General features: G+C 41.6%; 1 protein-coding gene across 1 annotated transcript; it reads left to right on the top strand.

Annotated features, from left to right (window-relative positions):
- The first annotated feature begins 1,223 nt into the window (after positions 1–1,223).
- On the top strand, positions 1,224–26,647 carry foxo1a (forkhead box O1 a). The gene is made up of 3 exons (XM_085244007.1): positions 1,224–2,226; positions 21,900–22,091; positions 22,466–26,647. The coding sequence occupies exons 1-3, from the start codon at positions 1,603–1,605 to the stop codon at positions 23,651–23,653; spliced, it is 2,004 nt and encodes a 667-aa protein (XP_085100133.1). The 5' UTR covers positions 1,224–1,602; the 3' UTR covers positions 23,654–26,647.

The raw sequence follows: 26,647 nt of genomic DNA on the forward strand, positions 1-26,647 counted from the left end.
TTTATGCCAGTAATGCCCCGTCTGACTGTAATACCCGATGAAGACCACAAGGTGTCCCCCTACTCCACAGTTGGCTTAAGACGCCAGACAGCTTCTGCTCCAGCAAACAGTCTCAAAGTGGTAGAGCCACAGATCATGAAAGGAACGAGTCCATTTACTTCATTTTTTTAACCCCCAAGTTTGTATTTTCCTTTTTACCATTTGAGAACATTTTATAAAGACCTTACTTTTATTAGCATTTTTGCTCATGAAATGATAATTAAAACTATAAAATGTGTACACAGCGCAGATTCTGTGACAAATCTAGCTTATTACCAGGTCATCCAGGGAGGCATAAGTATCAAATTAATTATGGAATCTTTTTTTGGTTAATAGTAAAGTTTAGGACGAGCTTGAGCAAACAAAAGTACCGCCTGCAGCCGACAAGCATTAAAAATAGCCCTGTTTTAGCCATCAGTGCAGCCATTTATATACTATTTATATGCTAGTACAATAAACATATGCACATATTGAATTTAAAGTAAAAGTAGCTGCGATATGTGCGAAAATACGAATATGCATCAGGTAAGTAATTCCCCTGCTCCTTGTTATCACAGCTTGCACACACAGCACATGTAAAATCTACCCACGGATTCTCAGTAATGTTCAACTAATGTGACCGTCCTCGTGGATTTTTGAGGTCTGCTTCCTGACTCACTGTGTGACTTTTGGATCTAAAACTTGCGGATGCTCGGCGGAATCCATTCATTTCTCTAATCACGTTTCCCGAGCAACAGGCAGCCACACAGCCCGCAGAGCGCGATATTTCCAGTTCAGTGCTTAAAAATTGGCATCGTCCAGTTTTAGTGTGAACCAAAAATGACCCCAGGTTATAAAGACGCTCTGATGGTGCGCCAGTGTAGACTCTGGCTGTATGTTACTACACACGCTACAATTACTCTTACAGAGTCTGTAGTCTGCTTTCAATACTAACAGAATATTTAGTTACCATTGCTCTTATTTAATCGTAAATAATGAATGATTTAGAGTTGCTAAGTTTTGACCTAAATACAGGATATTTAGGGGAAAGCAATGGATATAATTCTTCTGTAGAAATTACGTTAAAATTTAAAAAAAAAATCTTCCACATTTGCTCTCCACAGGTTTACTTTTTTCATTTAGTCTTTCGATGCAGTTTATTGGTGCTTTTCGGCTGTCAGTCAAATGTGGGCGGTGTCAAATGATACTTCCAGTAAGTCCTCACAAGCTGTATGTACAACAGAGTGAACAGGCTTTACGAGGAGCAGACGGAACGTCTGTAGGACTGGACAAAAACAAACCAGCGGGTCAACACACTGTGACCACGTACTCGACTTTACTTGAAAGACGTTTTAGAATCATTCTTTTAATCAGCTGATTTTTTTTACATTTATTTTTAATTTTTTATCGACTTGGGATGTAACTTTCAGTGTTGTTTCCTGCGCCCAAGCGGAGCTCTCTTTTCCCGGTCAGTTTTATCTTGCGTTCGCTCACGTCTCCGAGGCGAAGTTGCTGCTTTTGAGGAGCGACAGGTTCGTCACAATTACATGACATTGTAACACTTTTCTCACTCACCTTTCGACCATGGCGGAAGCGCCTCAGCAGCCACACCTGGTGGAAATCGACCCGGATTTTGAACCGCTGTCGCGGCCCCGGTCGTGCACTTGGCCATTGCCCCGGCCGGAGTTTATCAACCCGGGCGACTCCAACACCTCTTCACCAGTCCCATCTGTCAAGCAGGAACCCGCCAACAACACAGAGTTCATCAACAACCTGAGCTTGCTGGAGGAGACCGAGGACTTCACAGAGCAGAAACCCATCATCCTGTGCACTGATTTCCAGTGTCAGGAGAACTGCGTCCACCAGCAAGCTCCACAGCAGCAGCAGCAACATCAGCAGCATCCGCAGCAGCAGCACCCGAACCCGCAACTCCCGCATCAGCAGCAGCAGCAGGTGCCTCTGCTCTCCACCCCGGTCGGCTCGTCGTCCTCAGCGGCCGCGGCCGCCGCTGCTGCCGCTGCCCAGAGGAAGAGCAGCTCCTCCCGGCGAAACGCATGGGGGAATATGTCATATGCAGACCTCATAACCAAAGCTATCGAAAGTTCTCCCGAGAACCGACTAACTCTCTCTCAGATTTATGACTGGATGGTGAAGAGTGTGCCTTATTTCAAGGACAAAGGAGACAGCAACAGCTCTGCAGGATGGAAGGTAACTACTTGTTTTCTTATTCTTAACTGTGTGTGTGTGTGTGTGTGTGCGTGTGCGTGCGTGCGGGTGTGTCTGATAAAGCACTTGCTTGTGGTACTTCTTGTATAAAAGGAAAAATAAAAAATGTTATTCAGTGGGGAGTTTTGGTGTGTCTGTGGGTACTTAACAGTGGGTTCACAGGGGCTTCATTGTGCTTTATGCTATGTTTTTATCTCCTGTGGTATCACTGTAATACCCCTCCAGGGATTTCTGGCTTGTCTGTGGTGTTCAATAGTCGGTTTATTGTGACTGTATAATGCATTTGGTCAGGGTTGTTTATTTTTATCATCCATCATCATTTCGAGAGTTATCATCATCTGCAGAGACTTATGCTAATACATGATTTGCTCCCTATGCATACTTTTCCCCGGGATTGACAAAAAGCGTGCACAAAGAGTTGCGTAGCTGCTATGTGTTAGTCCCATTCATGCTCACATGTCCTCTTCCATTGTTATCCATCCACTTAACGACCGTTTATGTCACCATAACTTTAGGCAGTAATCTGACTTGATGATTTATATGAATATCCTAACTAAACTGAATGTTTCTTGTCCCCAAATTAATGCTTCCCTCAGAAAATGTTTTGAGTTGTGACTTAAAATCATTTAGAAAGATCTACTCTTTCAGTTTTCTTTTTTTTTAAGGCTAAATCACAGTTTTCCATAACAGAGTGTGTGAGCACTGAATGAAGCTTTATTTATACATCTGTGTTGTAAGGAGATACCAGCATTCATGTGTCCTAGGAACTGTCCCAAACATTACGCAAGAGGGGACTTAAAATTTCTGATGTGGTGTGACAGGCCCTCCCACTGAACACTAGTGAAGGGCGTAAACCTCTCTTTGGAGACACATAGTTTCATTGGTGTCTGACAATAAATTAATGACAGTCTACTCTCACAGCAGGAAATCATATTGCGCCTGTAGCCACACAGTGGCCTCTGTTGTAGTGTTGTAGGCTGTCTGGGCTGCCGATGAAATTTAAAGCTTTTGTTTTTTTGTGTTCCCGTGTCAGCAGGATCCCATGTTTGAGTCATGTGCTGAGAGATGACACATTCAGATCAGTCACAAAGGCTAAAGAGAATTTCTTTTTTTCCCTTTGGTTTGCACTGAATCGGACTTGTAGACAGATATTTTTCCCTAATTAATCATTCACACGCGACCTGCATACTTTTGCCAAAAACTACCACAATAAACTGCCTTCCGCGTATTCATCCATTCATCTGACTTTAGTGTTTGCAGAAAGGACACAAACTCATGTTAGGCTGTCAAGTGTAGTCCTGTGAAGACAAATTAAATGAGAGTGGAAAAACCCCTCCAGTGTAGTGAAATATCCCCCAGTAAACAAAGCAGGCACTGGACAGATGTGTTGCTAGGGTGGTGATATTGTCCCAGAAGCCATTTTTCCCCTTCACTTCTTCTTTGTATGCCTTCATACTCTAAAAGGTTCCAGCTTTGTGCTGCTCTCTGGTTTTGTTGTGATTTGTAGGCAAGGTGCTTTTAACATAAAATGTGTGTTTTTTATCGGTGAGACAACAAATGAAACTTTTGAGTGCAATGTGTCGGTGTGTTTGTGAAAGAGGTTGCTTGTTGATTTCCTCCGTATTTACCATGCTTTTAAGCATGTTTTCCCAATGAGCAAGGGATGCTAGTCATCCTTAATACTCTGTAGTTTGTTTGTAAAACAAAAATCCAAATGCTGCATTTTTATGGAAATTAAAAGAAATAATCAAGTCAAGAATCTGTAGGCAGTGTGTGGTAAGCTGAAACCTCGAAGCAGAAACACCCACATGGTGTTAGTCATGTTAAGTCTCAGGTTGCAAATTATCAATAAACGCACACATAACCATTTACTTGGTTATGTGTGCGTCATCATTAGTACTAGTACTCCAGTGACCATAAAACACACCCTTTTTCTTAGAGCAAAGCACTGTATTGTAATGTCTTTAAGAAGTTGCGTAGCAGAGACTGGATATGACAAGTGACTGACTGCAGCAGAGTTGCAGTGACACAGTCTTAATACGTCCTTGTGACTTCATTAATAAAACTAAACCAAAAAAAATCAACGTTCTCACTTTTATTGCTTCCATTTAGCGTGTGACATTTTTGCGTGTGACTGGCGGCTCAGCCACCGCTTGGGCTCACGGCTTATCCTGCCATGGTGGGGGTGTAAACTGAGTAATACTGTGGGAAAGCAAAGTGCCATTCATGGCTGCGAGGAGAGTTATTCATAAAGCTCTCCTCTCACTTCCACACAGGGGGGCCATCACACATTGTCTCTCCAAAGCAACCACACTCATGAGGTGGGATAGAGAGAAAGTATCTGTGCCAAAGACGATGATGTTTAAATATAGCGTTTGAGAGTCATGCGTTTTGGGGGGGTTTTTTGTTTATTTTTTTAATTTTATTTTTTACATAGAATCATCTTTTAATCCACTTAATCGGTATTTATTGTCACTGTTTCCTTTTAAAATGTGCAAAATGTCTTTTTTCTGAGACCAGGCTTTGTGATCTTCAGTCCTGCTATGTATTATCTGCCAATGGGTGAAATGACCTGTTGGAAGTATGAAAATATGTAAATTGTGTGGCAGATGTCATTCCAGAAGGACTGTAGACATACAAACAAAAGCGCTCAAGCTAAATATTGGACTGTAGTTAATCAGAGAACAACTTTGCAGCTGAAACTGTGCCTAGTCTTTAAACAACTGATTCATCACAGGGCAAAACAAATCTGCCCATTGGTTTTAATGAATAATAAATAACCATAAAAAGCTTGAGTCAACCAGCGCACCTGTCTATAATTACGAGTTTTGACAATAGAGCTATATCAGCACAAAAGCTATTAGGGAATAGCTCTAATCGGCCTCGTGTCAGTGGTGCTAAATTGCATTTTTTCTTTTCTGACTACACGAGAGACCAAACACTGATGTTCTCATATGTTAACACTTAAGTGTTAAGCACGAAAGTTTGCATAAAATCTTGAGGCAGAGCTTTTAAGATACTGCTTTGGGTAATATGCCTCATTAGTCGTTGAGCTGCGAGATGCAAGCTATTTGCAAAGTCTCCACACAACTTGTGGCCATTCATTTGAACAAAACGTGGCCATAATTTGGTGCTGAGTTACATTTGTTAACATTTGTAAAGTAGACGTGGCCATCTCGATTAAGTTAGAGTTAGGTGTGTTCAGACCATTCTGTTTCTCTCAGGTAGTCTGTTCCTGTTCCTCCCCCTACCAAAAAGAATAGATTAATCCTGAATGGCTATTGATGTAGCACTTGTATCCTTGGAGAATGACACCAGCAATTGTCGAAACAATGAGAGGCTATATTGGATGAGAGCATATCGATCAACCGGTCAGTCTGATGACAACAGCGCTGCCAAATAACTTTTGATTTTTATCCTTTGAGGTTTCATGATAATATTAAAACACTCAGAATAAGAACATATTCTGCGGCTTGTGGGTTGAAACACTGGTTGACTAAGTCGTGAACTAAGCTTTTTCATGGCCTCTGACGTAGATAGATCTCAACAACAAAAGCAAAACCCGAGTTCTTTGTTTCTAGGAAGCGTTGACTGCTCAACACCTTAAAATATTAGTTGTAATTTACCTTTGGATCAGTGTCTCAGAACCTGTTAAAGATTATTCCTCAATGTTGCTGATCTTTCAGGTAACGTGGCTCCCCTAAAGTGAACTGGTTGAAGCACGTCTCTATGATTAGAGCTATCTACTCTTAATTGTTTGACGCTGAGCTTGATTCTCAGCGCTGCTGATCCTACACAGTTGGTCGTGTCTGAACTGAGTCATGACAGCCTCCACACTTCTCAGGCCGTCTGTGACAGTGTGAATTTTGAGGACAGTTGTGCCAGGTGGGACCAGCTTGGAGAAGCTCTCAGAGTGGACTGGACATTGGCCCTGGCACAGGATGCCATCCAACAGGAAGACGAACAGATGGCACAAATGATGCATCACCAAACCTCTCTGCAGAACTGCTTATTTTTTTTCCTAATATGTCCAGTTCTCCAACAGACTGCCTAACTTAAAAAAATCATGCTCCTTAAGTCACTATAAGCATAACAATCAGGATTTCATATTGCTGCATGCACACAAACATATGCATGCATTAGGTGGGCAATATTATAAACATTATGTATGCAGACACTTGCATATATGCCAAAAGTCTGTTCTTTTGTGTATTTCTCTACTATAAGTACGTCACTACAGCATAAATATTTGCTTTTCACTGATGGAGCTGGATGGCTCAGGTACACTTTGATGTCAGTTACCAGATCAGTTTGGCCATGGGTGTTCTCTGTGCTCGATGCTCTCTTGACCTGAAATTCCTCAGCCTACGCTGGTAAACACTCCCACGGGTCTCAAAGCAAACTGTGCCGAAGCAGACAAACACGTAGGTCCGAGCAGATTGTACAGCGAGCGACACGAGGGTCATTACCATGTAAATGCACCTGTTGACTCCAATCCCTCTTACCGTCTTAGTCTTACAGTAAGCAAGGTTAGCACCACATAGGTTGTGTAGTAGTTAAGTAATCAAGGGTCATGGATCCCATGTACCTGTTTAGAGTAAAGAATAATGTAGATTGTGAAACTTCAAATAGCCAGTTTGACAAAATAAACATTGTCACTTTTGCTTTTATGATCAGAGAAACTTATTCTGTCACAAAATGAACCTCAAAAATATCAAGACAAAAAAGAAACCCTCCATAAACTCTCTGGAACACGTGGAATCATTAACAGTGACACCTGGTTCTCTATACTACTTTTAAATTGTTGACATAAACAACGGCAAAGGATTCAAGAATTCTCTTGGAAAGCTCTACTTCTAGTTATTATCTGATACCTTTGCAAACTTGTATTGGCTAATCTTTAAATTATTAGTTTAATCTCATAAGTAGAATACGTAAATGAAACATAATGCTGTTGAAAGCACCTGAACAGATCAAGTATATTATGGAGCCTTTCAGTTAAAATTACTTGAGCTTGAACTACAGTGTGATGTAGAATATATGAGATATAACGATATGAATGAAATCTGATATTATCTTGTGTTTCAGCAGTCATGATATGACTGTAGTAAAAACTGCTCTGCACTCAAATTGCTAGTGTGTGTGAGTGTGTTTTATTCCAGTATAATATGAGCTCCAGCTCATTGCTAAAAATGGTTTAACCCAAAGCTGGTTTCTTAAAAGAAACGGATTACTGGTCTGAGAAATGTCTTTTGGTTTGCAGTATACAACGCCTTTAAGTTTAATTGATCAGTAATAGGATTTAGAGTCACATTGCACCCTTATTTAATGGTCTTAACTTTTGCAGATGATGCAGAGGTGAATCAGATTGCTGCTTGCTATCTAAAATGGATTTACCAGCAGTGTGGCTCAAAGAAAGGGAGAAGCTGAGAATTTAGGTATTCTAGCTGAGTGAGCAGAAAGCTGGTGGTGCTTTATCACCATTCACAGGCGGTTTGTTTCTCTGGGTCTGAATGTGTATTAGTAGGACAGATAGCTGGATAAAACAGCAGTCCTCCTGTGTTTGCTGGTTGGAAACAAACACACACACACACACACACACACACACACACACACACACACACACACACACACACACTTCTCACCCCCCTGAGGCAATCAGGGAGTCCAACCTTGGCATTGCCCCAAGACATGAGGGGCAGCTGTGTTTCTCAGGCATAGAGCTGAAGGAGCTCTCCTCACCCTCCTCCCCATTTCCTGACTGCGCCGCCTGCCTCTCCATTCCTGGTTTTCTGCCTCAGCACAAAGCGGGCCACACTTGGTGTTTTGAAGGGTTACTAACTTCCATCTCCCACCCCACTACCCGAGCCCTGCCATGGCAAACCCCCAAGGAGCTAACTGCTTACTGTCTTTAGGGGAAAATTAAGAAAAGGGAGAGAAAACACAGCAGAGGACCCAGAATGCTCTAAGTTCAGTCTGGGTGATACTTGTTAGGAGTTGCATAACAAGACATTTACTGGAATCAGGGAGCCGCAGGCCAAAGTCTGGTGCCACTGGTTAGTCAGCGGAACTGTGAGGCACTGTGTTAGAGATATGTGGGACGTTAGTCTACTGTGTGTGCGCACATAACCTGGGCCTCATAATTAAAGCCCTGCTGCTGGCAGATGCGCAGACATGATGGCAGACAGACAGGCTGACACAGGGAACATTCCAGCGCAGGCTTTTATATCTTTTTTTATTGTGGCGTGATACTCTGCCTTTCCTTTTCTCCCCAGCTGATTTTAATCCAGTATCCACTTACGACCACCTCTCCCCTTCACTTTTTGTATCGCTTAGTGCTTTGAAGTTGTGAATCACCATAGCTGGCGCACCAGAGGTGTTAGAAAGTAGCTGTGAGTATTGATGATTGCTACCTGTTAGTCTTTAACCGTCTCTGCCTAGGACAGCAGTAATTATACCTGTTATCAGTTAACATATCAGTCATTTGACCCTTTAATTGCCCATTTTGTCAATTCAAATTGTCCTCCAAGATTCAAAGGTGACACTGGTGAAACCGAAGGCTGTTTAGAATATCTAATCCTGAAAAAGAATGACATTTATCACATTTCAAAGAGGCAGTAAATGTTTGTCCTTTTCGGTTGACGTAAGTAGATCCACTTGAGGTGGTTTTGGCTGTGCGTAGTATAGCAGCGTGATACACATGATGTGATGTAACTGTGCTCATCCTCTCAAACTTGATTGAGCAACAGTGTGAAACTAGTAGTTCCACACATTGTTTCACAATGCCATGTTTTCCTTCTGTCCTGCTCCATATTTGTTTTCTTCTGAGACCCGACATTAGCATTACCCTCTGTTGTCTTTTATTGTTAGTAAGAAACACTTTGTGATATTAAGGGGTCACCAGACTGAAATAACAAGCAATGTGGTGCAACGTTGCTGTCAAATGATTTTTGGATGTTTAAATCTGCACGTGGAGCACGTGTGTTTTTATTTAGGAGTTAAGTAATTCTGTTTCTATCGCATCACATCCTTTTAACCTCACATGAGTATCAACAATTGATCCTACGTGGAGCTTCTCTCTGCATTCACGTCTGTCTGTCTCAGTCCAACAGCCTTTACAGTTTGCTGCTCTCTGTAAAGCAGAAAAAAAGCAACATTTTTAAGTGTTTGGGTTGGCAAGATGTTCCAGATGGTCTGGCAAAAACTATGCAGCCAGGAATGAGCCTATAATGAGAAATTTTACTGAAAAACTTGAGAAAAAATAATCCTTCCTCAATGCATTTTATGACAGTAAGTGCAACTTTTGAATGTGAATCTACACCTACACCGGTTGGAAATGATGTTTTTGTCCTCAGTTAGTGACGTAGCCAGGACCACAACTGGTAACTTATTGCTAAGTTACTTACAGAGCCTTTATCTCGCTGGAAAGGAAACTGGAAAACCCCATAAAGAGCCCCTTTCATTTCGTGATTTCAAACAAATCATGCCAAATGTGTACACGGCTGTTTCCACCGCCTCAGACACTGGCATGACAGAGCTCCGCAGCACTCCTGCCAGAGTTTTGTTTTGTCAGTTCTTTTTCTGGCTGAGGACCAGATCATTCAGGAGAGAGATCACTCAGTGATTGTAGTGTCCAGTAACTGTGAGTAAGTAGAAGTGATATACAAAAGATACCAGTAAATACTAGAGCTTCATTCAGCCTTACAGAGGAGTGGCGCCCACGCAGGTTGCTTTACGCTAGAGTTGAAAATATGAAGTTGACATCCAGTGTCGTTGTCAGGTAAACAGTCATTTAGGATGAGTCAGAATGTTTTGTTTTTAAGATTATGGGTTTGGTAGTAGCAAGACAAAACCACGTGATCTTTTTTTCCCTCTTCTTTTCACAACTTCTCACCAGTCAGGAAAATTGAAAAAAATCCTCTGTGGGGTTACCATTAAGACCTCAGCATTGTTTTATGGTGTGAGAAGAGGAACTGTGGTATGGATTAAAAAAAATTTCACCGTAGAAATAAGAAGTGAAAACCCACGGTGCTTCTTCACACTTGCAAATTTCGCATCCCGTCCGTTTCTCATAGCTTATATATGAGTGTGAACTAGCTACAGACACACAAGGAGTGAACAGAGCAACACTTTAATGGGAAGGCTCACTGCTGAGGGCCCCAAACCACAGGCATTACCCAGACCCACATTGTTGTGCAATTCCTGCCCTGAAGCGATTATGCACGGTGCCTGTCAGGCTGGACTGGTATTATCACACCATCACACATCCATTTTGGCTTTCTGTCACATACATGAACACTCGTTGGAACTGTACAGCTGGCTGACATGGGTGGAAATTAAAATCTACACTAAAATCAGAAGTGCTGTTATGACTGTACATCTGAAGGCAGGTTTCCCGCTTCTTTGTCATAGGAACATAGGTTATTTCAAGGCCAAAGAGCACAAACCTATAACTGAACTGCCTTTGGGAGTGTTCCCTTTAGATTTGCATTGGTGTTGCAACATTGTTGCACTTTTGTCTGTTTTGTATAGAAAGGCCTTTGTCTGATCAAGTGCTTATGGGTGCAGTGGGTAGGGCAGTGGTTACTTGACCTTAACTGGAACTGGATTAAAACCTGAAATGTACCAACCAAACCCTATCAAAGAAGGATATCAGTTTGTCATTGTTGGCTTATGTGAGAGGTGCAAAATGCGTTTTCTCCTGTAACTGCCTGTATAAATAGCACGTCGTACGTCTGCTCAAAATAAACAGTGTTTTTTGCTTTTTTTTTGGTGGAGGTGAATATTGCTGTGCAGTCTGTGGGTAACATCGCTGCCTCCTAGTGCGGCTCAGCTTTCAGGGTTGCTGTGTTGGATTCTGGGAAATTTTGCCGTGTAAGTCGGGCCAATTTGATGTGTAATGACATGTCGACACATTCTGCTGTCAGTGATTCATTCATACTGTGGTTGATGTGATTGACAAGCAAGTTTTCATTGAAAAGAAAATGGTTTGTTTACAACACCGGCATTTGTTAGCAATTCAGAAGCGTTTTTGTTGTTTTAAAGAGGGAGCCATTGGGAAAATGGTGGGAAATGTTACGATGCTCTATGAATCAAAAGAGAGAATCCTTCCTTTGTCGTCTTTCACCATCGAGCTGCTTTTGTGATATTTTGCGCTGTACTAATATTGACGCTTTAATACTAATTGTTTGGCATACATGTCTTAGGCAGTTATTAATTTCCCCATCACTCTAAAAAGTCTGAATTGCACAATCTGCTTTGTGCAAACATTAGACTCTCAGAAAAAGTGATTAATGTATTGTTGCATAAACTTAAAGTAATAAAAGGCAGCAATGATATTATGTCAGCTGGCTGCCGTAACTATGGAAAAATAATGTTTTTTTCTAGAAACTCTTATCTCTGCTAACCTTTCTTTTTAAGAGGTGCAAACTTCAGCCTCAGACTGACAGGAAGTGGGTGGTTTGAAAGCACTACAAGGTATGCAACACGGATAGTGATGTCATCAGGAGAGGAAGCAACACTGAGAATGACGCCAGATTCAGTGGCTTCTTCCTCTTCCAGCGTTTCCTTCATTTTTCTCCTTTCTTCCGCACTGCTCAGTGCTTGGAAGTGAGTCAGTGTTATTGCTGATTATCCTTCAACACAAACTTTTTACATGTTCTTTTCAAATACTTAAATGTCATGGTTTGTTGTGGTTTAGACTTAATATAATAATAGACACAGTATAAATGTTGACTTGCCCTGACCTGTACCGATGCCAGCTTTTTAATGATCGCCATGACTGAGTCCAGCCTAAGCTGACTTAATGTCATACTTGCCATCTCTCGCTGTACCTAACAGTGTGGGACACATCAGTCTAGTTTCACTTTATACCTCATGAGAAAACAGAGCCCTTCACAAACTCTCGTTCTTTAACTCTATCTGTGGTTACCTCTGCTGTCTTCACAATGCTTTTATATAGCATAAGAAGATGCTGATATTGAAAGTATACAGTGTGTGTCTTTTAGTGGTCTCTCTGGTTTAATTTTCAGAAAAGATGGAAATAACTTTTAAGATAACCATGAAAATATTTGGCTGCTTTGGTGTATTCTTAAAGTTGCATCGTTACAGTTTTTGCATTCCTGCTCCATTTGCATACTGTATGTGTTTATATGTTTTTTTTTCATATGTGTCACTGTAATTTCCTTTTTAAAGTGAGTCCACTAAAACCCACTTTGTGACAAAAAGAATAACTGTTCCAGCGCATCTTTTAAGGTTTTTTTTAGCAATTTCCTTTCTCTGAAAACAGTCACTCGTGAATCACGCCAATTTTAGAACTAGAAAACAGGTAAGTGCATTACAGATGTACAGAGTCTGATTGATGTGCATATTGTTTTGTTTTGTTTTAGATTTTGTGTATAAAGCTAAAACAAGAAAAGCTATCAGGACCTGCGTTTTTCACCGTTAAACTGTGATCAGTTAAAAACATGTTAACGAACTGTAGTCAGCTATGTGTTCGGTACAGCAACTACATTTTCTCGACGATGGAAAGAGATCTAAGAAAAAGTTTAAAAGACTGCTACTGTGACTTTAGTTTCAGCCTAAGATGGTAGCAGTGATTTCCCACAGTAACAGTGCTGACATTATGCTCTCTTTTGCACTCTTGAAGTGTTAACCTCCAAGTGATGTCCTTTAATTTTGGTGACATTTTTAGTGCGTAACAGGAATCTCCCTGCTGCTTCAGAAGGTTACTTTTGAGAAGAGACAGTGTTCAGACAGTGTGGGCGGTCATTTTTTTTCTCAGATTTTCTGCTGATGTTTGAATTTTAGCAGATGTAGCTTTTTTTTTTTCTCCTTCCACATATTGCTAAATCTTCTGAGCGGAGACTCCAGTCCAATGTATTTGTATGCAGCCATTTTCTTAAAGACATCTTAGAAATGTATCAGTGCTTTACAGTCTGATTATGCACCACTAAGGAGACCTGTGGTAATGAGAAATCCTCTCAACTATGTCACTGACTTGAGATTTTCCACTGGAAGCCATAAAATAGCTTTGGGATATCCCTGTGTTTGCTAGTTTGAACTGGGGTAAGAAGCATATAAATATAACCCCCAAAACACTTCCCCCACCCCCTGTCAATCCAGTGGTGGGCCAGGCCCATGGAGGCAGGTCACCAAACAGGCACCCAGCAGTGGTCCACACACTGCATCTTTATCCATGCAGAGCAGGCAGCAGCCCAGCCCAGTAGTTGTGCCGATCAGAGGCAAAAAATATCCTCGCTCCACAGACACTGCTTTGTGCATTTACAGACTCGCATTGTGTTGCACATAGCAACACATGCACATATTTTAGCATGGTAAGCTTAGCCAGCACAACCTAGTCCCTGTCTATACACATGAGCAGCATGCTGCACAAGCCCGAGTCAAGAAATTAACGAGCACAAGAGAGAGCACAACATGTAAACAGAAAGCTGCCATTGCTCTTTTTGCTGCGTCATTATTTTCAAAGTGTCTTATGCCCATAAATGTCACCTAGACCCCCATCAAGTGTTGCTGCCAAGATTTATGTTGGATTTCTGCATCCTTTGAAATAATGGAATTGAGAATGCATGCTCGACTGTGCTCGTTCGATTGTTAGAGTATATAGTTTAAAGTTTGGTCACTCACTCAGATATTCCGCAAAGTTTTCTTTGGAGTAATTTGTCCAAATATGAGGCCTGTCCAAAGTAGAGGAAATGATAGATGATATGTTATTCTCTCACCAAGCTATGTGTGTTTGGCTCCTTAATGAGAGCAAATCCTAAGTGGGGAACTGCTTCTTAAATGTGCAGTAAGAGTTTTATCCACCATTGTGATCCTGTTGGAAAAGCCTACCTGGATAAGGCTCCACTCTTTCCTTTTTCCTCTTGTTTTGTGCAGTCAGACGGGAAAGTTGTGATTAGGAAGTTGTGGCTCTTGAACCCACTGTTTTCTCCAGCTGGTCCATTGCTTTTGTACCTACCAGGGTCTCATTTTGCGGTGTTTTGCATATAAACCAGAAGAATCAGTATCAGGACTGGCCAGCGCTTCCTGTGCGGATACAATGCAGCAGGAAGTTCACTAATAGCCACTCTGCCACTCATCTCACTCGCCACTTGTCTCACACTATCGGACGGTGATGAAAGATCCTCGAGTGTCAGTAGCTTTGCAGTTTCTGCCTCTATGCACAAAACCACTCACAGACTATTTATCATTTGTCTGCAGCGTCTGAGATCGATCAACCTTCAACTTAACCAATCACCATCCACTCGGGCTTCCAAGCTCTGTATATGTGCGTGTGTGTGTGTGTGTGTGTGTGTGTGTGTGTGTCTGGACGAAGGGGGGTGGTTGCATTAAGATTGCTCGCAAAGGATTGAGAAAAGGCGATCCTGCCAAAAGGCGTCAGTAAATACATTTGCAGACAGATTTTCTCCTGCGTGACTCGCGTTTTCTGCCTTTCCTTCTCCACTTTACGACATTCATATAAGTCAGCATCTGACAATGACCATTTTGAAGAGGTACTTTCCTGGAAGACATAGAGTGCTACTTGGACTCATAGAACTCTAAAGTGAATTTGAGGAGCTGCACACTGAGTGCTCTGTCTATTGGCCTTCTCACTCAGCTCTCTTTGCCAAATTGATTTATTGAAAGTTGACGTCAACGGGTGAGCAAGGGACTGTTCTTGCTGCAACATGAGTCTGCGATCAGCTGTGGCAAGTAGCATGCATGCATGATGTCCCTGGGGAGCAAGTGAAAAGGACAAGGGAGGAATAGAAGACTAGGAAGGGGGTAGGATGTTGGGAGAGGGCAAAAAAGAAGCTATTTCTAGCTAGAACCTTATCCTGGGGTCAATTTCCATTTTTAATCTGAGACTCGTTTTTTTTTTTTTTTTAACTGAATTGTGGCAAGATAGATTTCCTTTTATATCGTTAGCAACAGTAACACGTTTGTGCTTTCCTTAGCTAGTTTGACCTAAGGTGTTGTGCCGTGTCACTTGCTGCTATGCAAAATAAATGGCAACAATCATTTCCTTTTCCTTAGAATATGTTTTCTTTTTTAAAAAAGATGCTATAAATAATGAACCCAGTTCTAAGGCTTTACATTTCCTGTGCCCTGCTTTTTATTTCCACTGCCTTTTATAATCATCGCTTTATTGACTTTAGTAAATAGGTCAGTGATTATCACTGGTCAATTCAATATTGGTGCTGAAGATAACATATCAAACTGCAAATACATGAAGTCATCACGGTCTGGTCAGATTGCTCTGCAAATGTGGCAATGTGAGTTTGTATTGGTTTATTGTTGTATATGTGTGTAAGACAGAGACAAACAAATTCATTGTAAGTAGCTTGACAATTTGGGCAAAAATATTATCATATTTTTATCATCTTGATGTAAAGAATGGTCTTAATATGCATGTAATAGCTGGAATGAAACTCATTCACTGTGTTTGTTAGACCTTAAACGAGAAGACTTAAGAAGGAGCCTCCAAAATTTTAGGTTCAAGGAGTAATAGCTGACTTGGTTTAGAACTAAATCCTAAATGAATCCAATGGTGTAAACTATTCAGCACCTTAACAGAGCACCAAAACAACCACAAAGTATTACATACAACTAAATGTCTTGATAATATGCAAAGACATAGATAATGAGCTATGAGCCCAATTCTTAGGAGAGATGTGGCTGAAAAGGAAGACACAAGCATTCGATGCTGCTAAGTGGGTCATTTTGGGGACTGCAGGTTTTCTTTCTTGTACTCATGGGATGGTAACATCCCCCTTTGGAATGGTGGGAAAAATTATCTTGCGGCAGATATTGCTCTAGTGTTTATAGTTTTAGAAATTGAAACTATTTCCAGATGCTGCGAGACCACTCTTTACCACAGATACTGATGTCTGACTCTCCATTTTCACTTTGTTCCGTCTCCATGCTCTACTTTGACTGTGAGGATAAGGTTAAGCAACCCAAAACGAGCATTTATCGGTTTGATGATTGGCCCCTGCAGTGAAAAGTCTAGTCCTCCGTTCACAGGCCTCCTGCTCAGCGAAGTGAGCTATAGCAACCCAGTTTTTAAACACTTAAAAGTATTTTTCAATGATAATGATCAAGATCACTTAATTGCATAATACTAGATGGGACAAAATATAACCTTAGTAATTTATTTTCTGATATTTTAACAGTTAAAAAAAGTGATTATGAAGATGAAAAATCCTTGCATTGTTTGGAAATTTGTGACAATATTTGAGATACTTTTGGAAAAGCCTTTTGTAGGGAATGTGGCTTTTATATGCACATAAGGAAACACTGATCAGTTACAACTAGAGTAGAAATCTCCCCAGGTATTAGATGCCACCCCACCCATTCAAAGACAAAACCAAAACAAGAAAACCCAGAAACAAAACAAAAAAACAAAACAAATGAGTCAGACTCTGGACGAAAGAGTGCTAAGTGTGTCTGACACAGAGTGGAGAAAGTTATCGCAAGTATATATTTAGATGACTTCATCACAGCAAGCGAGAGTTCATTCGGTTTGTTGACCCATCACCTCACCTAGAGCTGTGTTCTCAACCCCATCCTGTTGTTAAGCGGGCAGACATGCTAAGCTGGTGTTAGGCTAATAGCTGGTTTACACATTTTCTGTCTTGACCATATTTCTCGCCCTTTGCCAGACTCAGCACAAGGCTCCAGACGTGACCCAGCTGCAGCTTTTAGGGCTACTTATCTTGGTGGTTTGAAATTGTGCGCATACTCTATAGGTTGTCGTCTCACGCACAGGTGCAGACATTACACATACAATAGGTAGTTACAGTGAAGAGCTCCTCTTAAGGCTGAAAATTGCGTAACAAAAGGTGAAAATGCACGGTAAGGACAGCACCGTTTCTCTAATGAGTTCAGTGGAAATAGTGCATGGAAACCACATTTTCACTTTCATGTGTTCCGTATCTCTGGTAAATGTGTGTGAAGCTATAGCTGCTGCGTGTGAGATCATAGATGCTGCACGCTTTCAGTCAGTGAGGTGGGAGCAATGTTGCACTTTATACGTGTAGCTATATGGCCTTTGCAGCTGAGGTTTCACTTGCGGGTTTACATTATTCAAAGCAGCACTGCATGTAGGTGGTGTTGCGCTCTTCTGGGGATTTTTTCATTAGACAAGTTGACATTTGAACGACTCGGAGAGCTTCCAGCACATTGGTCAATCGGAAACACCTGTGTGGCACAGTGTCTAGATTTTTGCAGGTATTTGGCTGCAGTTTGCAAGTAGAAGGAGAGGTAAGCAAGCAGGCTGAGAATAGGATAGGTAGGCAACAAAAGAGCAGAAATGGAAACAAGATAAAGAGGGGAGAGAATACTGGAAAAGAAGAGATGAAAGGAGTAGGAAAGAGCAGACAAGGCGAGAGGAAGAGGACATTGAGGACAGAAGCAAAGGGAGGGTGATGTACCGAACAGTGTGGCCTTTCAGTAGTGCTGCCAGAGAAGGAGTTTTTAAATCAGCACAGTTTGTTCTTTACTGATCCAAGCCCACTCTGTCACACAGCTCCTCTTTCTGCATTTCTCAACAGCCTACATTCAAAACACATTCTCCTGGACTCAAACCGCCCAGACAGCCACGCTGCAGCCTCTTGCCGAGTCGTGACGTATTCAGTCATGTAATTCTGTTTCAGCAGTCACACGACAACGTGAACTTTGCTTTCGTTTAATGACTGTGGTGTGACATCAGACATCAGGGATTATCGCCTGTTGTCAAACATAAACTCTTTTGGCAGCGGGTTTCGGGGAGGCGATTTTTGCGGTGTCCACTTGGCTCACGACTTCACATTCCATGCCTTTTTCTCTGCTTACTGACCGCCATGTTTCCTGTGAGACAGGAAGTCAGCTCTGCTTCCTGTCACAGTCCTCTTTCATGTGGTCACTTCCTTGTGTTTTGCCAGTACAGCTGTGCAGTGTTGACCGTGAATGGAGGTGGTGCTCCTCACGGCGAGCTCGGGAACAACGGAGAGAAGGCTACAGTGTGTGCGCGCATGTGTATTTCAGTCAACATTTATTATGATTACTCACTGCAAAGAAGATTTCCGCTCTTGTTAACTGTATATTAATTTCAAGCACATGTTAATGTGTTAGCATTGTAAGTGCAGATGGTGGGGTTTTTTGTGTGTGTGTGGCAAGAAACGGAATGTTCTGCTTTTGAAATGACAAAGTGTTATTGTCAAATTTTCATGCAACATAAGATAGGACCGTCCTCCAGCGACAGTAATCAAGAGTTCACTTCTGCGAAATTATGGGTTTTGTAACCTTGCTGAGGAATGTTGATTGTGATGGCTGCCTGGCTGGGAATCCTGCCTTTACTGTTTCCTAAGAGATACTAACAAGTTGGCTGTGATTACAATTGAACTTTGCACACAGTGATTAGCTGGAATGTTTAGATTCCTGTGTACTGCAGCCAGAGATAAACCAGTGTCGCATTCAGTCAGAGGACCCCACAGCCACCCCTCCCCTACACACACACATGGACACACACACCTAAAAAAAACGCATACTTTTAATTAAAAAGATATTAACAAGAAAGAAATAATACTTGCCTGGTCTTAAAGAAGAAAGGCTTCATAATTATGAGAGCAAAGGGATTTCCATTTGTACATCTGCATTTCTGTCTTAGTGGATCACTGTGTGCGTGTCTGTTTGTTCCCAATAGCGTGTGTTTAAAACCAATATATCACTGGTTGCAGCGGAGTGAGCTACAAAATCAAAACCATACTGTGCTGCTGTTTGTCCTACTGCCATTCCACTAAAAACATGAGCTGGCACTCTCTCGCACACACACTCGCGCACACACACAAACACAGTGTGAGACGAGGCTTTTCCACTGGCCCCACCAGACGCACTCAGCCACACTCCCCACACGGCACACCAAGTTCTGCCGAGTTCTGGCATTTCCCATCAGAGCAGCTTTTATGACCCTTTGCTGGTACTCCCTGCCTTGCATCAATATTTTTAAACTGGGTTTTAAAATGTTTTGGATTATTACACCCCGCGTTCTAACCGTGACATTTGACAAAGCAGAAACCTGGGTCACTAAAGTAAGAGACTTTAGCTGTGACTTTCTACTTTCTGTCACCGGGATGATATAGGGCTGCAACAGGACATCCCGGCGTCGATGCACACATTGCGTTCATTCCTTGTCCCAGCAGAGCTGAAATCAGCAGCACTCGTCGCAGTCATGGGAAAGAGAGGCTCATGACCAGACATTACTCCTTGAGTTTTGTCATAGCTACCGATGTGCAGGAGGGGGAGGAGGGGGAGAAAAGCATTTACTTGGAGAATCACGGAAGGGCTGTCACGTACCTCAGATCGTGCAAACTAAACCACAACTATTGGCTGAAGCAGTTGGGTCATTTGATTCAGAGGTAATTACATTTATTGTGAAGCACCAGTGTTCATGCAGGCCCTCATGTGCCCTACAGGCTCAAGTCCTCCAGTGAGGAGGGGAAAGAGGGAAAAGTACGACACGGAACAGAAGATGTTGAAGGAAAATAAAGGACAGGGAAATAAAATATGGCGTGTTTTTTCTGAAGTTATCTGTTTTCCAATTAACATATCCAGCAACATTTATGTTATTTAAAAAAGAATCACTTCATAATGAAGCGAGTCCAGCTGTGATGGGGGAATCATACTTGTCCTGCGACTAATGTATTTTATGGCTCTAACGGTTTGAGAAAATAATCAAATTATGACTTTGCAATTTCATGAGGATGAACTCAGTCTGGGCTTCAGAGGTTGACCCATATTACCATCTCAGCGTTTGATCATTCTTTTTGTTTCAGTCTTGCAAGCATCTCAGCTTTCGCCAAAATGACCAAAAACCTTTAGTCTTTGAACCTTTTAACAACAGATAAAGACTATTGTGTGTTTCCTGCACTGTCTAAATATACATGAAAATTGGTCAAATTAGCCGGCTGACACTTGAAAAAGTGTCACATGCTTACACTTATCATTTTTACATGTGACTATGCTCAATTGCAATCCAATAGGTGATGCTGAGGCTGTAGAAAGCAAAGGACAGGTACCACTGAAACAATAGTAAGCAGGTACTACATGCTGCTTTGCAACAGGGATCATTGATAGTGATAGTCTGCTGAAAGAAACCAGTAATAGTGGCAAAGCAGAGGAAAATGCATGAAATGATAAACCTAAAATAAGCAACTGTGTAGATTGACAATGAGAAGACTGAAATACTGCAAATCCTCTAGACTGTATTAATATTTAGTCCTGCAGTCATCACCCCAGAGATCTTTAATAACTGGAATACTTTTAAAATATTAGCCAGAACTTAATTTAGACCCCGAGTTCCTCCAAGGGTTACCAGTCAGATCTGTAGTGCACTTTAATTACAGAAAAGCAACAATATGAGTCGTTTGTTTGTTTGTTTGTTTCATATCATTGTAAACTAAATGCTATGAAATCACATGTGCACTTTTTCAGTATTTCTCCAACAGATAAATTTCAATGCTGAGAAAGTCCTGTATCTCTTATTTTAAAGAAATAAAAATCACTAGCAATAAAAACTGTGTAATAGATTATACTGGTTGTAGATTTTAGTGTCCAGACTCCAAAGGGATGGTAGAAATGAGGAGAAGCGGAGGTGAAGGCAGAGCAGAGGGCAGACTGTGAACCAGATGTGAAGCGGTGACTCACAGCAGGAACAGCCTTGATGACGTTAGACACCATGCATGCTAAGCTGTGTGTGTGTGCCGGGAGTTTTAGCTTTTCTTCCAAAACAACAAGCTTTACGCATGCACAGTAATGTCTGGACAAGGCTCATTACTTCATGTTAAGACCTGGACAGAAAATGATGCAGAGCCTAGAGACTATAAATTATCATCTGAGGTTAAATGGTCACTTCAGTGACAGCTTAGGCTGATGTAGAGTTTTAAAATCATTACGGGCTGAACAGCAAATTAACTCTGTGATGTTGAAGAGCCAAGCGTCCCAGTGCACTTCCAACTTCCAATAAAGCAGGGGCGACGTGCTGTCTTACTCTCTGCGCTGTGCTTAGCAGACATTTGTTCAATATTCTCGCTCTTTTGTTTGCTCTGTTTTAACAACGCTTCACTAGCTTCCTGCACAAAAATTAGTTTTTCCACTGGTGGTGTCACTAAGCAACGTTAGAGCGCAGCATAAGTGTGTCTGTAAGGAGGAAAGATTAGTCTATTTCCTCCCTTTGATTTTGAACTGGTTTAAACAAGACACATAGTTAGGAGGAATGTGGTATAATAGCGTTTTACAATAGGCCCTTCTGTTTTTGTGAGGGAAAGCCCGCACCTACAGTGAATTTGGAGAAAAGAGTGTCTGCAGTTTAATCCCCGCTCTGTTTAGGATATTGCTCATGGAGTAAACTTACTGACATCTATTGTCTGTTTGCTTGTGCACATGTGTTTTTTGAATAGCGAGCGGCATTAGATTGTTGAGTGACATTAAAATCTCCGCTTTCTCCTTGTAAGTCGGCTGTAAAGGTGAGCGTGTTTTTACAAAGGACCACCTGTACAGATGGATTTGCACTTGTATGATGAATCAGATCTGAGGTGTTGTCGGAAAAGGGCATGCTTAAAACCCTCTGTTTGTCCGCTGCTCACCCAGCTTTTCTCTTTCTCCCTCTGCTCCAGAACTCCATCAGACACAACCTGTCCCTCCACAGCCGCTTTATTCGAGTGCAGAATGAGGGGACGGGCAAGAGCTCATGGTGGATGCTAAACCCGGAGGGCGGGAAGAGCGGCAAGTCCCCGCGACGCAGGGCAGCCTCCATGGACAACAACAGCAAGTTCACCAAGAGCAGAGGAAGAGCAGCAAAGAAAAAGGTAACTCATGCTTGCGAGGTCAGAAAGAATTCTTTATTGATTTACATACTGATTTTACTGATTTTTTTTCAATACTTGTTTACTCACTGTGTATGCAATGTGTACAGTACCTTGAGATAATGTGTTAATCTGCCATAGTTTAAATAAAGGTTAATTGAAGCTGATTAACATGAAAAATATGCTATTGATTGAAAAGTAAAGTCACATTCTTCATGTCTTTAACTTTGTTCTTATATTACAATATATGGACACTGACAGCTTAGTAATAGTCAGCCCTGTGTTCAATGGTTTCTGCCTCACTTACAAACTTAAACTGACGTCTCTGGCATGCATAATATTACTGGTTCACTGACAGTCTTCCTGTCTCCCCTCAGCTGTCCCTGCAGGGCGGCCCTGATGGAGGTGCAGACAGCCCAGGCTCCTACTCCAAGTGGCCTGGCAGCCCCAACTCCCACAGCAATGATGACTATGAGGCATGGAACAGCTTCAGGCCTCGGACCAGCTCCAACGCCAGCACTCTTAGCGGTCGCCTCTCGCCCTTTGTGCCTGAGGATGACCTTGGAGAGGCAGACGTGCATATGGGCTACCCCGGAGCCCCCGGGGCCAAGATGACAGGCACGCTGCCCAGTCTCACAGAGATGACAGGCTCTCTGGGACACAGTTCTGAGAATGTCATGGAGAACCTCCTGGACAACCTGAACTTGCTTTCTCCAAATAACTCTCAGGTTGGAGGAGGGGCGACAACCCCTGGCTCCTCCCAGTCCTCCCCTTCTCCAATGATGCAGCCGAGCCCTGGGTACCCCTCTTACAGCTCGCCCAGCATGGCTTCCCAGTCTCAGCAGGAATACCACAAGTGTGTGTATGGCCAAGCAGGAATGAACAGCCTGTCATCTATGCCACTGCAGACACTGTCAGAGAATAAATCCAGCTTCGGGCCCAGTATGAGCCAGTACTGCAGCACCGCAGGGCTTCTGAAGGAACTGTTGACATCAGATACGGACCAGCACGGGGAGCTAATGCCATCAGTGGACACTGTTGTGTCTCAGTCCAGCGGAGGCTGTATGCTGCCACCATACAACAGCAGCCAGCATGCGGCCAAACTCATGGGAGGAGGAAGCAGTCATCCACATGGTCTCCCTCACACTCATCCCCACAATGTGCACAGCCCAGCCTCAGCCACATCATCGGCTATGAATGGCCGTTTGCTCATGACCTTGAACTACAGCGGGGGCGCCGCACGTTTACCGACAGCCAAAAGCCAGATGCAGATGCCTTATGACCTCTCTGCCCACCTCGGCGGGGGAGGCATGCCCGGCGGCTTCTGTCCTCTTAACACCAACAGATACGGTCGACCGGGATTGTCAGCACCCTCGCATCAAGAAAAACTGCCCAGTGACCTGGATGATATGTCCATTGAGAAGTTTGAGTTTGACATGGAGACAGTCCTCCATGACACTCTAATGGACGGGGACTCATTGGACTTCAACTTTGAGCCAGTGGTGACCCAACAAGGTTTCCCACATGGGGTGAAGACCACCACGCATAGCTGGGTATCAGGTTAGAGACTGTGATTCACAAAAAAGTTCTTTCTACTTAAATTCCCGTTGCTGACATGGTCACAATCAGAACTGACATCGGACTAAAAATGTATCTGAAGATACATTCCTCATCTGGACATAACCTGCAGTCACTGTTCCACCATCATTTCTGTTTCAAAAAATACTTCTCAGATCACTGCAGCAGACTTGACCGGTCCTGATCTGCTGAGGACAAATGACCACCAGAGTTCTTGAAGGTGACGTCAGGATTATTTTCTGAAATAAGTCAGTGCAAACTAAGTGCCAAACGTTTTGCCTTAACATATGAGCCAAACTGAAACACACGTCTCTGGTTTACTATACAGTAGTTGTAATCTTTGCAGACAATACTGCCAACTACAGTACCATCTCATCATGGTCATCTGCAGAAGCAGCAGCAGAGCAGTCTGTTTAAGAAGTTAAACTCACACCAAGCTGTTTACTGTGTCACATCAATCAAGATTTTTGTAATGGTGATCGATTACTGCTGCGGAGAAATCAAAGAAGGTAATCTGGCGAATGGGTTATGTTGACAGACATGATTTAAAACAAGAAAAAAAAAGAGAGATCTTTCTCAACGGATCCTTGAGTGATGTTACATAAAAACTTACTTCTTGAATGTAGATATTGTAATCATACAGTTTGTGAAATCATTTCTTGTCATGTATTTTTCACAATTGTAAATAGTGTTTACAGAATGGAAGCAAAAATCGAGGCAGCAGAAATGAGCCCCACAGAGAAAACTGGATCAGACTCTTTTCAACCGTGCTAAGTGGACAGATCTGCGCTTGAGATCAATCGGGCTGTAAAATGAAAACACGCGTTTTGATTTCTTGTAAATACATTAAGAATGTCTATTAAAAATGATGCCGTTAGATGTTTACTAGATTCAGCATAAATTATTTGTGGTTAATAGAGATTTATGCTGGTGCATAACCTGCACTCAGACATGAGAATTGTTCTGGGTCATTCGTCACTCTGAACCTTAATACCACAGGGGCCTATTTATTGTGCCTAACAAAGTAAATTTAGACTGCAGGCTTGAAGGGTTTTATATTGTAAATGTCTACGGTCCATACGATACTCAAATCCAGCAGTCTTGAAGAACGGTGAACTCTTTCTTGTCAGTTTCCTACTTTGACTTTTCTTTAGAAGTCGGGAAGAAATAAGTGACTGTAAATTGTTATTGTTATGGTTTCCTGAACACTTTTCGGCGCTGTGAATGTTACGAGGTCAAGACGGTTTGGATAAAAGATATTCTCAGCGCTACTGTTGTTTTCACACCAAGGCTGCATAACACCTGCAGAAGATGCCGCCAGTAACCAGCCTGTGCCCTGCTCAGTTTCACAACTTTTTTGTATTTTCTTCTGTGTCTTAAAAGGTTACTGTGACTGATTTAGATAGCACAGCGTCCAAAAGAGCCCTCTCATGCTGTCAGTAGGAACAGCCTTACTGCTTTCACTGCCCCTCCTACCTCTACATATCATCGTGTCCTTCTAAACATTTGATATTATGGTATCACGTGACTTGATAGCGCAAATTATCATTTCCGTAACAGGTCTGTTTTAAATTATTGTTCGTTTTCCAAGCAAACTGCCACTAAGTGTTACGTGTCTGATTCTTTATCTCAGCTTGTATATTTGCATTTTCAAACGGTCGTTTCCCAGTCGTTGCTGTTCTAGCGACAAACTTTTCAGCCCGTCGTTGACTTTTATTAAGCAGAATCAAAAGTAATACTCAAGATTATATCTGTAAACATAATTGGTTCTCATAAAATTGACTGGTTAGGTGGCAGAGAGACAAAGGCAAAAACTGAAAGTCACCTATTTACATTAGTCTTGATGTTATGATGGAGAAACCGCACACAGCAGCAGGCGATCCTGTGTCGCTAATGAATTTACCTTCAGCCACAAGTGAAGGTTCTTGAATTAGTTTAAAGTTTTCTCTGGTTGAAATGAAAACCTGCAAACTCCAAACCAGCAAATGATCCGACTCCAGTGACGTAGATTTTTTTCTTTTCTTTTTTGAAGCCAGGGAGTAAGCAAGTTTATGTAGAGTCAAATTAAATGCTTAACATTTCAAAAGGCAGAGGAGCCAATATAGAAGCTGCTTTTGGGCTTTATTGCCAGGTGTTGCCTTTTCTTATCCAAACATGCCATAATGTACTATAGCCAAATTTGCCTTTGAAGTCAAAGTGATATATTTAGCATTTTTATCATGTTATATGTTCAGAACTATATATATATATATATATATATATAAACATATATATATTTGTGCCGGTCACTCAAGTCAGGATAAACTGTAATGAATCCACATAGGTTCACTCTAAAAGTTAAAGAGTTGTACTAAGTAAATTATATCTTTACATTTTTAAATGATTTAATCTATGCATTGTATTCTTTAATTTTATGTTGCTATTGTTCTATTTTCCTTTTCTTTGAACTTTTAACAGAGATATTTTATTGTAACATAGTGCTGTGAGATGTTATGGTGTTGTCAAGACTCTATGTTTCAGATAGTCTATGGGGAAAAAAATGAAGTTTATTTAGAAAATAGAAAATGCAGTGATTGATATGTTAAGCTTTTGTAAACTGACAATGTTGTTTTTATTGTATTCAGCTACAGTTTTTAGAAAATGGCATCAAAAAGCAAATTAATGAAAAAAAATGTCAAAGATTTATCGCATTTTTAAAATGAAACACACAATATTTATTCATTAGAGAAGTCCTGCTCAAAATGCAGATCCTGGACCAATTCAGATATTGCACTTTCACTTGTATATTTAATAACTAAGGGCTCCTCGTAACAAGAGGAAGAGTTCCTATTACATATTTTAAATGAAAATCTGTTACATTTACCTTGAGCAGGTATACAGGAATAAATTGGAATTGTGCTGTGTGATATGCAATCAATACAAATATGTAACATGTTCAATATTAATGTATTAAAACCTAAATAAATGTACTTATGTGTAAA

This window comes from Mchenga conophoros, linkage group LG14 (assembly GCF_057382185.1).
Source record: "Mchenga conophoros isolate Kocher_MC1m ecotype Shallow Benthic linkage group LG14, M_conophoros_male_GT1.1, whole genome shotgun sequence".
Lineage (NCBI taxonomy): Eukaryota > Metazoa > Chordata > Actinopteri > Cichliformes > Cichlidae > Mchenga > Mchenga conophoros.

Coding starts and splice junctions, on each gene's coding strand:
- foxo1a (XM_085244007.1), top strand. CDS start 1,603: ATGGCGGAAGCGCCTCAGCAGCCACACCTGGTGGAAATCGACCCGGAT. Junction 2,227..21,899: donor ACAGCTCTGCAGGATGGAAG/GTAACTACTTGT, acceptor CCTCTGCTCCAG/AACTCCATCAGACACAACCT. Junction 22,092..22,465: donor GAAGAGCAGCAAAGAAAAAG/GTAACTCATGCT, acceptor GTCTCCCCTCAG/CTGTCCCTGCAGGGCGGCCC.